Source organism: Nycticebus coucang, chromosome 1 (genome assembly GCF_027406575.1).
Source record: "Nycticebus coucang isolate mNycCou1 chromosome 1, mNycCou1.pri, whole genome shotgun sequence".
Lineage (NCBI taxonomy): Eukaryota > Metazoa > Chordata > Mammalia > Primates > Lorisidae > Nycticebus > Nycticebus coucang.
The window spans coordinates 34,948,798-34,962,072 of NC_069780.1; the positions used below are offsets into that span (position 1 = coordinate 34,948,798).

A 13,275-nucleotide genomic window follows, 5' to 3' on the forward strand; every position below is an offset into this window, starting at 1 on the left:
ACATAGTAAAGACTCTATAAGTAGTTAATAAATGAATAATGCAAAGCAAAATTAATACAGTATATTGACTTCAATGTAAGATCTGGTATATATAAAATATAATACAGAGTTTGATTTTCTTTTTTTTTTATTAAGTCAAATACACATAGATCATGAATACATTTATGCACATGTGGGGTACAATGTGGTGATTTTTTTATACAATCTGACGTGCTTACATCAAACCAATCAACATAGCTTTCACCCATTTACTTGATTACTGTGTTAAGACATTTATGTTCTATACTTGACAGATTTGACTTGTACCCTTGCAATATGCTCCATAGGTATGGTCCTGCCTTTTACCCTCCCTCTATAAAACCTCCTCCCTCCTCTCCCTTCCCACTCCATATTCTCCTGAGTAAAGTATCTCAAGAATGGAGGAAAAAGTATCCAATGTACTCAGTACTTCTATGAAATCTACTTATATTTACTCACTTTGTCATTAAAGATAGAACACATCTATAGCCCAGGATAAAGGACAGAGTTTGATTTTCAAAAATATACACAGTAATACCATCCCTAATTATGATTCAAATATACACTAAATCAAAGAGGATAATACAATGACTTTAAATTAGGTCTTACCTATTAACAGCCATGAAGTAACCCCTCACAATAAAATAAGTGCAAGATCTACAAATACCAGGTGAGACTCACTGATAAATTTATGCAGTCACATTTTTATGTTTTCAGAGAAAACATCAAAATTAATTTGGCCTCCGAAATAGCTGGACTACAGACGCCAGCCACAATGCCCAGCTATTTTTGGTTGCAGTTGTCATTGTTGTTCAGCAGGCCCAGGCCGGGCTCGAACCCGCCACCATCAGTGTATGTGGTTGGCACCCTTACTCACTGAGCTACGAGCCCAAAATTAATTTTAAAAAACTCAAACTTTTTTATGAATTAACAGAAAAGACAATACCCTAACAGAAATACTTGTATGTTGTAAAAACTACATAGCAAGAAAGGAAAAGGAAGAATTCGTGAGAAATATTTCAATGGTCAATATGACAAGACTTTGCTGTACCCAGTGAGATAAAAGGATAAAGGACTTTAAAATTCCATATAATGGGAAGGAAAAGTAACAAAAGAAATTTAGGGTTTGGAGATATTTGATCTATCTATTAACGGGTAAAGGTAAACTTGGTTCTGGACATTTTAAGTAATATTAAGAAATATAAACAGAAATATCCGTTAGTGTGTTGAGGTAGAGTTCTAATAGGGCCCCACCGATCTCTGCTTCCTGGTGTTACTACCACGGAATGTTGCTGCACAGCAAAAGGGATTTTGCAGATGCCTTTACATTTACTTATATGTTTTTTTTTTTTTTAATTTCAGATTAATAGGAGGGTACAAAAAATTAGGTTATAATGTTTGCATTTGTTAGGTGAGGTCCCTATTGTAGTTGTGTCCCAGCCAGCGGAGGTGTGCCACAGACTCTTATTTGTGCCCATTAGGTGGGAACCAATCTCTCTCTCTCCTACCCTCTCTCCCCAACTTGAATTAAGTTGACTTTTTCTCTTGTGTGGGCATGTACCAGCTTCATATTAGTATTGAGTATACTGGTTAGTTGCTTTTCCATTCTTGTGACAATTTAGAAATCAGTTGACCTTAAAATAGGAAAACTATCTGGATGTACCTAAGCCAATTACTGGAACCCTTTAAAGCAAAGAATTTTCCCAGCTGGTAGCAGAAGGGACGTCAAAGAGATCTGAAGTGTGAGAGTGATTCAACCTGAGGGAGGTTCTACTGCTGACTCGGAGTAGGGCCAAGGAAGGGCCTGAAGTAGCCTACAGGAGTGGGGAGCAATCCTCAGCCAACAGCCGGTAAGAAGACGAAGCACGTCCTAACAACTGCAAGGGGGTGACTTCTGCCAACAAGGATCAACCCGAAAGCAGAGTCTGTCCAGAGTCTTCAGATCAAAGCCCCGTCTGGCCAGACAACCATTTTCTGACCTGAAGAACTGTTTGTGAGCAGTAAGCGAGCACAGTTTTGTTTGGGGTTTTTTTGGGTTTTTTTTTTGTTGTTGTTGTTGTTGTTTTTGAGACAGAGTCTCACTTTGTTGCTCTCGGTAAAGTACTGTGGCATCACAGCTCACAGCAACCTCCAGCTCTTGGGCTTAGGCGATTCTCTTGCCTCAGCCTCCTGAGTAGCTGAGATTACAGCTGCCCGTCACAACACCCAGCTATTTTGTTGTTGTTGCAGTTTGACCAGGGCCAGGTTTGAACCTGCCACCCTTGGTATATGGGACCAGTCCCCTACTCACTGGGCCACAGGCACCGCTCCAGCTAGCACAGTTTTAAGTCACTAAGTTTGCAGTGATTTGCTACACGGTATCAGACAACTGATACAATCAGAAACTGGGGAACACTGAAGTATAGGTTTAAAGGGTCATCAGAACAGTCTCTCAGGGAAAATACTGCAAACACAGAAGGAGGGAAGAAGATCTGGAAAAACCTTGAAGGATGCCAAGGTTAGTGTTTTCAAAAAGGACACTAACTTTACATGATTTAGGGTTCACTCTCGCATCCCAGACACAGAGGTAATACTCTACTGAAAACATGGAAATAACAGACAACAAACATTTACATCAGCCTGCCCTTTCATTTACCCGTTTTCATAAGGCACTCTCACTCAACTGCACTGTCTCTTGGAGTTTGCCATTTCATTAATCTGAATAATTTTGCACTTATCTACTCAAATACAAAGATTTACTTCATAAAGGAGGGAAAAAGTATAAATAAGATAATTGAATTACCTCTAAAAGTTTGTTTGTTATATCTGAGACAATAACCTTTAATCTTGTGGTCCTAGAACTAAATTTCCTTGAGTCCCCTATTGCAGCTAATATGAACCTTCTTAACTTCCTAAATATAAACAGATGATTTTTATCATAACTCCTATCAATAATATCTTCCCTGAAACATTCATGAAGTTTGTTTTTTTTCCCCCCAAGCCTTGTTTTACACTGGTATTTAATCAAATCAAAAGCTACAAAATCATTAATTACATAAAAGCTGGCATTGAGTAACATGCATTAATCAAATACAAGACAACCTCATATGTGCATAATTAATAACTGTATTTTCTCACTACATCAAAGACTATTGCCTTTCCACAAAATTTTAATCATTTTCCAACATATTCCCATCAACTTAATTACATTTGAACACAAAGTTAGAAAACTAAGGCAGTTTTAAGGCTTACCAAGTTATAACTTATTAAGATTTGGTAACTCCCAAAAAATTCCAAGAAAATGAGCCATTCATGCAAACTAATATAGAATTCATCTTTGGAAAATCTTATGAGAACTGATGTAATTATTTAGCTTTTGAATGATTAAAAGAGAGACTGTAAGCAATACTACACAGATTTAACAAAACATCAAAGTTATCAGGGGCTTATTAGCACATCAGTCATCTACACACATGTGGGTTTTAGGGTCCTGCGTGTGATTAAACCAGCTGATCGTGCAAAGCGACCATGAAACATATCAGCACAAGATATGTGTGGAGAAGAAAAAACTCAACTCTTTTTAATTTGGTTTTGTTTTCTGAACTCATCAAAATGGAAACCCACCTAAGTTTTAAGTATTTAGCCACTAGCAGAATGATTTTCTCTCTCACTGCTCTCCCTTACCGTTATTATCAGTGATTTAATGCAGTTAATAGTAATGCTCTGAACAAGTTTATGTTCATAATCCGTGGTACAAACTGAACAAATAATTCACACGTTAGGTGAGAAGCAAAAGGTTGCTGGGCCTAGCATTCCACCTGACACTGTCTGTCTTACAGATTGGTAGGAAGGCACTGTTACCTTCCCTTACGTGTGTTGTGGTAGGGAACTTATTACAAATGAGTAGACCTCTCCCTAGACTAAGTAAATTAAAATTGTTCACAGTGACCTACATCATTTTAACCACAAAAGGCCAGCTCTGTACCTAAAACATTTTTTACTTCATAATCAATGTAAAGGTTTCAATCACCTTTTGTGATAAACCAGTTCTAAGTTTACTATAGTTGCTTCTGTTCTATTTACAGTTCTTTGGTAGAATTTTTTCCCTTTGATAGAAAATGTCCATTTTCAACTTACAACACACAGGGCAGAAAAGACTTGGGACTCTGGAATCACATCAAGGCCTTCAGATTCTACAGCTTCATTTTTTAGACAGTGAGCTCACACACACACATAAGCATAATGTACATATAAACACACACATATACACCTACATATAGGTATCTTTTTTAAGGTAAAAAAGACCCTCACATGATTTAGAATTATTTCTAAATGTTGGCAAACCTAATCTTGTACAGGGGCAAAAATGGTTTAGTTTGTTACAAATTTTTCTCCTGGTACGGTTCAGAAGTGTACTGGAATCTGGGCCACATTTCCAATCTTCAGAAAATATAGACTAGGATAGCTCCTATCTCGAATTCCACACCTGGACCACGGGGAACAGTTAGGGGTCCTTTTACACTTTCCTGCACCAGATCTGAAAGCCTTTTCTGTTCATTCACTTATAAGACTTTCCTATACGTAGTTACAGGTCATCACTCAGAAAAGCCTGCTATCATCTCAACTGTGCAATGTATCCAGAATTATTTCTACCATTAAAGGAGAAACCAACCAGCACCCCAATCCCCAGTGATAATAACTGTATTTCTTTATCCAGACAATTCATCATTTATCTCAAAGAAATCAAATTACAACAAACTTTATGTCTATTTTAGAAACAATAGAATGCTGTTTTAATTTTTTAAAGGTTTCTTTTCCTTTCCTGTCCCAGTGTTAGAAATTGGACCAAACCGAATGGACACAGGGTGAGGCATGGCGTCATTCCTAAATGCAGAGTCAACTGCAAAGATGCCACGGGAAAAAGGATGAGAACTTTCGAACTAAAGGTTCCTAGGCCATAGTCAATTCTCAATTAGTGCCGTATCTGTCAGTAGAGTGACACTGATAAAATATAAATTTTAAAAAAGTATTGGTATTATTTGCTGAATGTGAATTGTAATTTGTACTAAAAAATCGAGTGTACTAAAAGTCAATAAAACAACTCATCTGTACAAGCACCTACTAAGGTAGAAAAATAACTAGGTGCTACAGACTGTAGAAACGGCTACATATTTTGAGCTCAGGAAACAAGGGCAGAAGAGACTCAGGGCTCTGGAATCACACAGCAAAGCCTTCAGATTCTACAGCTTCTCACTGCCGCTTGAGACTAAGAAAGTGTATCGCCTACAGGTAGTATGTCTACATACAGGTATCTTCTCAAAAGGAGGCAAAGATATGCTCAATACTATCAATAACCTGTACTAAGAAACTTGTTTCGTTCACTCCTCCTAAGATCCTTGAGGAAAGAAGTTGTACTGTTAGTGACTAAGAGCACAAACTTTGCTGCTCGACTGCCTGGATTCAACCACTGAATTCAACCACTGCCATACACGAGTTATTGAACCCTTGTATGCCTCAGGTTACTCATCTACAAAATGGAGATAACAGCATCTACCTTACACATTGTCATGAGAAATACAGGCTGAGCATCCCTATCCAAAAATCCAAAATCTGAAATAATCCAAAATCCAAAACATTTAAGCACCAACATGATGCCACAAGTGGAAAATTTCACACCCAGTGCCTTTGCTTTCTGAGGGCACAATGTACACAAATTTGTTTTCATGCACAAAATTATTAAAAATACTGTATAAAATTGACTTTAGACTATGTATACAGGATATATATGAAACAAATTAATTTTAAGTTCAGCTTTTGGTCCTATCCTCAAGACATTTCATTATACATATACAAATATTCCAAAATCTGAAATACTGCTGATTCCAAGCATTTCAGATAAGGAATTCTCAAACTGTAAATAATTTAATACCTGCAAACAATTAGAATTAGGACAGCACCTGTCATACAGTGACTGCACAAATACTAACTAAATTCTCTCTTCATACATACATGTCTTGGGTTTCACAGAGGTAAGACCACTAAGTCCTTGGACAACTTTCTATACTCAGTTAAGCTCCAGTAGACATGATAGACCTAAAAATGTCAATATTGCCCTTAAAGACTTCAAACCCAAATTCCTGAAACCACAAACTATGAAATTAGATTTAATTTCTTTTCTACTTCCAACTTCTATAATATTGAGAATTTAGTTTTCTGAGTCTGCCTTTCTCTGAAATGGGTACAACAAAGCCTGCCCTTAGCATAGTTGTAAAGATGAGTCACTGCACTACAGCCGGGGAGCAGCTCAGGCCACAGTGTTTTATAGATTTGTGCAGATAACGTAAAACTTACTGTTCAGAGTCATAGTAGTCCATACGCTTCCTTTTCTTGTTGTAAGCTGCAACTCGAAAGGGAACTATTTCCAGGGTGATTAGACCAGGGGCCATTGTCAGCACTTTGGCACCATGAGTTGGCTCATAAAGATCCTTCCCAGTTTCTGGATGAGGCATCCCAGCCGGGTCTCGGCCAACAATGTAAAAATTGGCTCCTGCAACCATCCGTGCTCTGCAATGCCACTGGACCTAGAATTAAAGTTTTCATTTTAGATAACTATATTTTATGACCAACTACTTAAAAGCAGTAAAAGGCTAATAAATGCATATGCTTTTTGTATAATCATTATCTACTGATAGGAAATTTCAACAAAATTAAAATGTATTATCTTGGGAAGCCAGAAACAAAATTAGCATTTACAAAACCCCACCAACTGGGGGAAGGGGAGAGCAGAGAGAAAGGAGGGAGGGGTGGGGAAAGGAAGAGCAGACAGAGGGAAGGAGGGAGGGGGGTGGGACCTTGGTGTGTGCCACACCTTTTGGGGGCAAGACATGATTGTAAGAGGGACTTTACCTAACAAATGCAATCACTGTAACCTGGTTTCTTGTACCCTCAACAACAAAAAATAATAATAAAAAATAAAAAAATAAAAAACCCCACCACCAAAACCCCTAAAACAGCATAAACATGTGTATTTACATATTAATTACTTATAAGAGATATGTAAGGGTGTATATATATATATATATATATATATATAAAATATGTAATGTTAAAGTAACACAGTTAACAAACTTGACCTATTTGGTGGACATCCATGGCTGGACATACAAGATTGAAATTTTAAAAAGAGGGGTGAATTAGAAAAAAATATTTGTGCATCATCAGCATAGGGAAGATATTAAAAGCCAAAACCAGAGGGAACAGTATGGATACGAGAAGAAAAGAATAATCCCACTGAGATATAGGAGATGAAGAAGTCTGATTATTTCCTTAAGAAGAGGAACAGATGGCCAAAAAAAGTCATGGACTTTTAAGACTTTAGTCACACATTATCAAGTCATTTCCCCAAACAGTTATACTAGGCAAATAACTTGTACTTTATTTGGCTCTCTTATAAATCCCTGAGAGCATCAGAGTGTAAACTGATACAACCGTCTTTGAAAATAAATTTGGATTACCATTTCAAATTGAATATTTACATTTTGCAGGACCCAGAAATTCCAGTCCAAGGAGGAACTTGTGCACACACAAGACAGGAACCAATAAATTACAGCAGCACTGTACAAGAGTAAAAGAGAATAGAAAACAAAAACAATACACACAACAAAAAAGGAAGCAATGGGAATGCTCAACAATAGAAAAAATGAACTGCAGTGCTTCTCATAATGAAACACAATGTTATCTTGGGAAGAAGATAGCATGAAATGAATAAACCATATATGGTTACATGCACAAATGTTAAGTGTACCCATCAGTGCTAGAACAGGTTAAAGCAAGTCCCAAAAGAACTAAAATATTATGTCCTTTTTTTTTTTTTTTAAGAGACAGAGTCTCACTTTGTTGCCCTCGATAGAGTGCCGTAACGTCACGGCTCACAGCAACCTCCAGCTTTTGGGCTTAGGCAATTCTCTTGCCTCAGCCTCCTGAGCAGCTGAGACTACAGGTGCCCACCACAATGCCTGGCTATTTTTGTTGTTGTTGCAGTTTGGCCGAGGCTGGGTTTGAACCCACCACCCTCGGTATATGGGGCCGGCGCCCTACTCACTGAGCCACAGGTGCCACCCTAATATTATGTCCTTTTAACAAAGTTGTGAAACATGTAAAGCTAAGCTGTGCATCATTTAAGCATATGTACATATGATAAAGCTGTGGGTAAGTGCATAAAGACAAAGAAAAAATACATGTCAGCCATTACTCGGTGGTGGGGGTGGGGGGCACTGAACAGAGGGATGGGATGGGCTAGAGCACCTGGTAGATCAGCAGTTCTCAACCTGTGGGTCACAACCCCTTTGGGGGTCGAATGACCCTTTCACAGGGGTCGCCTAAATACAACCTGCATATCAGATATTTACATTACGATTCATAACAGTAGCAAAATTACAGTTATGGAGTAGCAACGAAAATAATTTTATGGTTGGGGGTCACCAGAGCATGAGGAACTGTATTAAAGGGTTGCAGCATTAGGAAGGTTGAGAACCACTGTGGTAGATGAAAGTTATACTTCTCAGGTGAGGGGCAATTCAATGTCATTTATTAGTTTTTTAAATAACTATATATATATATATACACACACACACACACACACAATCAAAATTAAAGAGAGCAATGAATCTACAAACTAATGACAGTGCACCATAGACCAAGAGCACAACTATTCATCAACAGAAGCTAACGGTGTCTGGTGGTCCAGCACTGGTCTTATTCACTACAGCTTCGTGAAACCCGGCCAACCGACTACAGCAGATGTCTACTGCAACCAAATGGATGAAACGATGAAGATGCTTGTGAAGCAGCCAAGATTGGTCCATAGAGACGGGCCAATCTTCCTGCAAGACCACATGTCACAAAAAACAATGCTGCTGAACATACGTAAGCTGGACTTGGAAACTCTTGTCATCTGCCGTATACACCAGACCTTGCTCCAGCTGAATACCACTTCTTCCAGGCTTTGGTCCACTTCTTGCAAGGAAAAATATTCAATTTTCAACAGGCCGTGGAAAACGCCTTTTGCAATTTCAGCACCACTTGCTCTCCAGGCTTCTTTGCTGCTGGCATATACAAGCTACTGCCCATTGGTTTCTTTTCTTTTGAAAAATGTCCGTTCATGCCTTTTGCCCACTTTCTAAAGGGGTTATTTGAGGTTTTTTTCCTTGTTGATTTGTCTGAGTTGCTGACAGATTCTGGGTATTGCCCTTTATCAGATGTGTGGTTTAAGAATATTTTCTCCTATTCCACAGGTTGCCAATTTACTCTGTTGATTTTATCTTTTCCTGTGTAGAAGCTTTTTAGTTTAATTACTGCATTCTTTGAGAAAATGAAAACAGAAGAGAAGGATGGAAGGTAGAAATACAAATAAGTAACAGTGAGGTTCAACAATTACCTCACTTCATCTTTAAGTAAGGGTCAAAAACTGCCTTATCCAACTGAAAGACAGAATATTGACCCTTAAAACAAATAATTATAATCAAAATAGATGTTTGTTTCAGAACTTTCTCCCAAGGTACATTTACTGAGGTTTACTTGAATCTGTGCTTAATTTCCACAGTGTGAGTAGTACCGGTTTAATTCATTTGCTACCCAAAATTGGTAATAGGAGAGTAGTTCCATATTAGCCACATTAACATTTCAATAGCAAAGTGAATGATTTTTCACATTAAATAGGATCAACAAAAAGGCTATAAATAATTTCACATCAGTTTTGATCAGGTTTTGTTACAAAGTGAGTTAAAAAACTAGGTTTTTAGGATAAGCACTTATGGCCCTGCCGCACAAAAACATTAGGAGAGTATTGATTTATTTTGAAAACACTTTTTAGGATCACTATTATTTGACATTTTATATACTTTTAGCTTGTACATGTGTTGAGAATTGAACTAGTAAAAATCTGGTCCTGTCCCAAACCCATCAGGAGAATTCAACAACACCTGACTCCAAGAGTTGCAGATAAGAGATTGTAAACCAGTGTCTATTCAAGAAACTTAATGAATAAAATAACTGAGTAAGAGACAAAATTACCAAAGACTTCAAAGAGCATCCAAGGCATAAATAAAACTGGGGAGTCTATGGCTTGTACAAGTGAGCTCAGATCTCAAGAAATAATGCCCTAAATACCTATTAAAGCTCTTGAAAATGTTTATAAGGTTTATATCCAAATAGACACCCTACTTGCTGCTCCAAATACTGGTATAAAACATGGACAAATTAAACAAATATACCGCATCCATGTGACTACATGGTTCCCCTGTCCCTGTTTAAGGGCATATGCTCACTTACACAGAATGTTTCCTTTAAAGAGTCATTTAACAATGCATGGACAGGGCGGGGCCTGTGGCTCAGTGGGTAGGGCCCTGGCCCCACATACCAAAGGTGGTGGGTTCAAATCCAGCCCCAGCCAAAATGCAACAAAAAAATAACCGGGCATTGTGGCGGGCACCTGTAGTCCCAGCTACTCAGGAGGCTGAGGCAAGAGAATCACCCAAGCCCAGGAGTTGGAGGTTGCTGTGAGCTGTGTGACACCATGGCAGTTTACCGAGGGTGATAAAGTGAGACTCTGTCTCCAAAAAAAAAAATGCATGGATAACTCTCATAGCAAAGGAAAATCCCTACCTCCACTAATGCATTTTCCACAAAATTCAACCAATAATCTTCATTATAACTTCATAAACCCAGGATATAGTTGTTAGTTGTATAAATCCACATTCCCAAATACATCTTACCTTCAGCACTTGCATGTAACATCTCTTAGAATGTACTGTTTGTCCTTTACGGTGATGGATTTAATGAGATGACACAAACAGAACTTCCTAGTTGATTAATAATATCTTACAAAGATAAAAAATGTATACACATCCCCCCCTTTCTCCATCCCTAAAATGGAATTTAGGAATGAAGCCATTAAATCTTTACAGACTGGAAAATAAGGAACATCCTGTTGATAACCAAACAGGCTCAACAGCTGCTCGTGGTTCTAAAGAGCATTTGTGCTAAGGAAACAAATCTAGTACCAATGCCTTCTAAATGACCTACAGAGAGCGATTAAAAGAAGAGTCGTTGTTTTGATTTTATTATTATTAGTTGGCAAATAAGCATTACTGGCAGACTTTTTCCTGATGTCACCGGAAAGGCTACAAAAACCAGGGTGTTTTTCTAATTACAAAAAAACTCTTCACTTAATGCTACAAATAAGCCAAGTAAGTCAAACACACACAAAAGGCACTAGAGAAAAGAAAGGGGATACTTTTTCTGAACTGCTCGATCTAATAGTAAATCCTGCCAGGTTATAAACATTAAAACATTTAATAGTCTGAAGGATTAACATGTTTACTAGAGTTTCTAAAGCTTCTTTAAAAGTTCAGAAGTTTAAAACCACCTTTTGGTCAGACACCAGATCTGGGGCTTCCTGACTAGAGCCATACCTCTTAGCTCCTAATTTACACTCCAGACGGGGATCTATAGACAGATCCAGCCTTCACTGGCCCTCTGCTCTCCCTGGAGAACCCAGGAGCTCTATGAAGGCACCAGAATACACAGAATTGCTTGGCCTTCCCTCCAACTGCCAAAGCACAAGTCTTAGAGGCTTCTAGCTGGCAATGAGCCCTAGTGGAAAGAACGGCCAGTCAGGCCTGACTGTCAGTCCCAGCTCTTTGTCTCACTGGTTCCAAGACTGACACAAAAAAGACTCCCTCCTTGACCTAACACTAGTCAGGCTCCTTTGAGCCCTCTAGGCCTAGATGGTCCTGCAGGGTCCATCCTTGTCGGGCCAGCACAGCCCAGGTGCAGCAACAATCTTGCTATGTCTGATTACTGAGAATGCCCCACCTTCATATCTAACCCAATGCCCACCTTCCAGGTGATCCTGCTGGCCTGTCTTCAGCAAGAATCCTGTCAAGTCTGTTTAACCAGAATCCCCCACCTCTGATGTTTCCTCTCAATAACTTTCTATCCACATACCACCACCCTTGCCCCTTGGCAATAACCCCCCACTCGTCTGTCCTGTATTCATAGTTTAGCCCAGTCCTATCAATGTACTGAGGTCTTTTCTCTCTTGTTATATTAGTTCCTGAATAAAATCTGTTTTTACTACTTTAACTACCATTCAGTGCTGGTATTCTTTGACAGACCACAGTTGAGTACTTAGCGTTTCTTTTTTTAATTTTTATTCTTTTTTAAAATAGAGTCTTACTCTGTCACCCTGGAAAAAGTGCCATGGCATCACAGCTCACAGCAACCTGAAACTCTCTAGCTCAAGTGATCCTCTTGCCTCAGCCTCCCGAGTAGCTGGGACTACAGGCACCCACCACTTGGCATGGCTAGTTTTTCTATTTGTTGTTCTTGTTGTTGTTAGTAGACAAAGAGTCTTGCTCTTGCTCAGGCTGCTCTCAACCTCCTAAGGTCAAGCAATCTGCCTGCCTCGGCCTCCCAGAGTGCTAGGATTACAGGCCTGAGCCACCGCATCTGGCCTACTTAGCCTTTCTGAGATTGAGCAGTAACCTCACTGGTAAATCTGAAATAAAAGCAATGTCACAGAGTGTGCAGATTAGGTTATAAAAGGCATTAAAAGCAGCTATTCACTGTGTGTTACATGTGCAGGTACTCAAAAAATGGTTATTTTATTTCCTTTATGAGCTTTATACAGGGTGTCCATAATGTTTAACATAGTAAACGGCACATGAACTTTATGGACACCCTGTGTGTTACCAAACACCTAAGGACGTTCTAAATTAGGCCAAGGACCCACACTCAGTCACAGAGCCTAAAGGGGGTAAGTCATCCAGGCTTACCGCCACAATCAAAGCTCTACGATGTCACACAGATTTATGAAGCAGCCTTGAGAGATGGCTCCCTTGACATGGGAGCAACATCCCAGAAATGCTGAGAACTTACAGCAAAGTAGTTCTTCATCGTGTTTGTTTTTGTTTTTAAGGCAGCTCATGATATTAATTACCATGTATTGTTGTGATCCAGGCAATGTGTTAAATAATTTACATTTATCCGACTTACTCCTCACAAAAGAAACATGGGCAGAGATTAGTAACACCATGAGGAGAGGTATCATAAGAATACAAAGAGTTAGAATATTTATTATACAAAGAATAATACAACCCCTAACTGTAGGTTCTGATAAACAGTAAGTTTAAGAGTCATTCTATTGGAGATTCCACTTCTAATGAATGCCAGCTGGTGCCATCCTTTTAGAACTCCTATAGGATATAAGAATTTATT

General features: G+C 38.7%; 1 protein-coding gene across 4 annotated transcripts in view; it reads right to left on the reverse strand.

Annotated features, from left to right (window-relative positions):
• The window catches only part of PAPSS1 (3'-phosphoadenosine 5'-phosphosulfate synthase 1), a 358,089-nt gene that overhangs the window by 20,182 nt on the left and 324,632 nt on the right, over nt 1-13,275 (reverse strand). For all 4 annotated transcript variants that reach the window (XM_053562526.1, XM_053562455.1, XM_053562292.1 and 1 more), the window contains one exon: nt 6,349-6,578. In XM_053562526.1, coding sequence (XP_053418501.1) covers nt 6,349-6,578 — 230 coding nt within the window. The remainder of the gene's footprint in view (nt 1-6,348; nt 6,579-13,275) is intronic.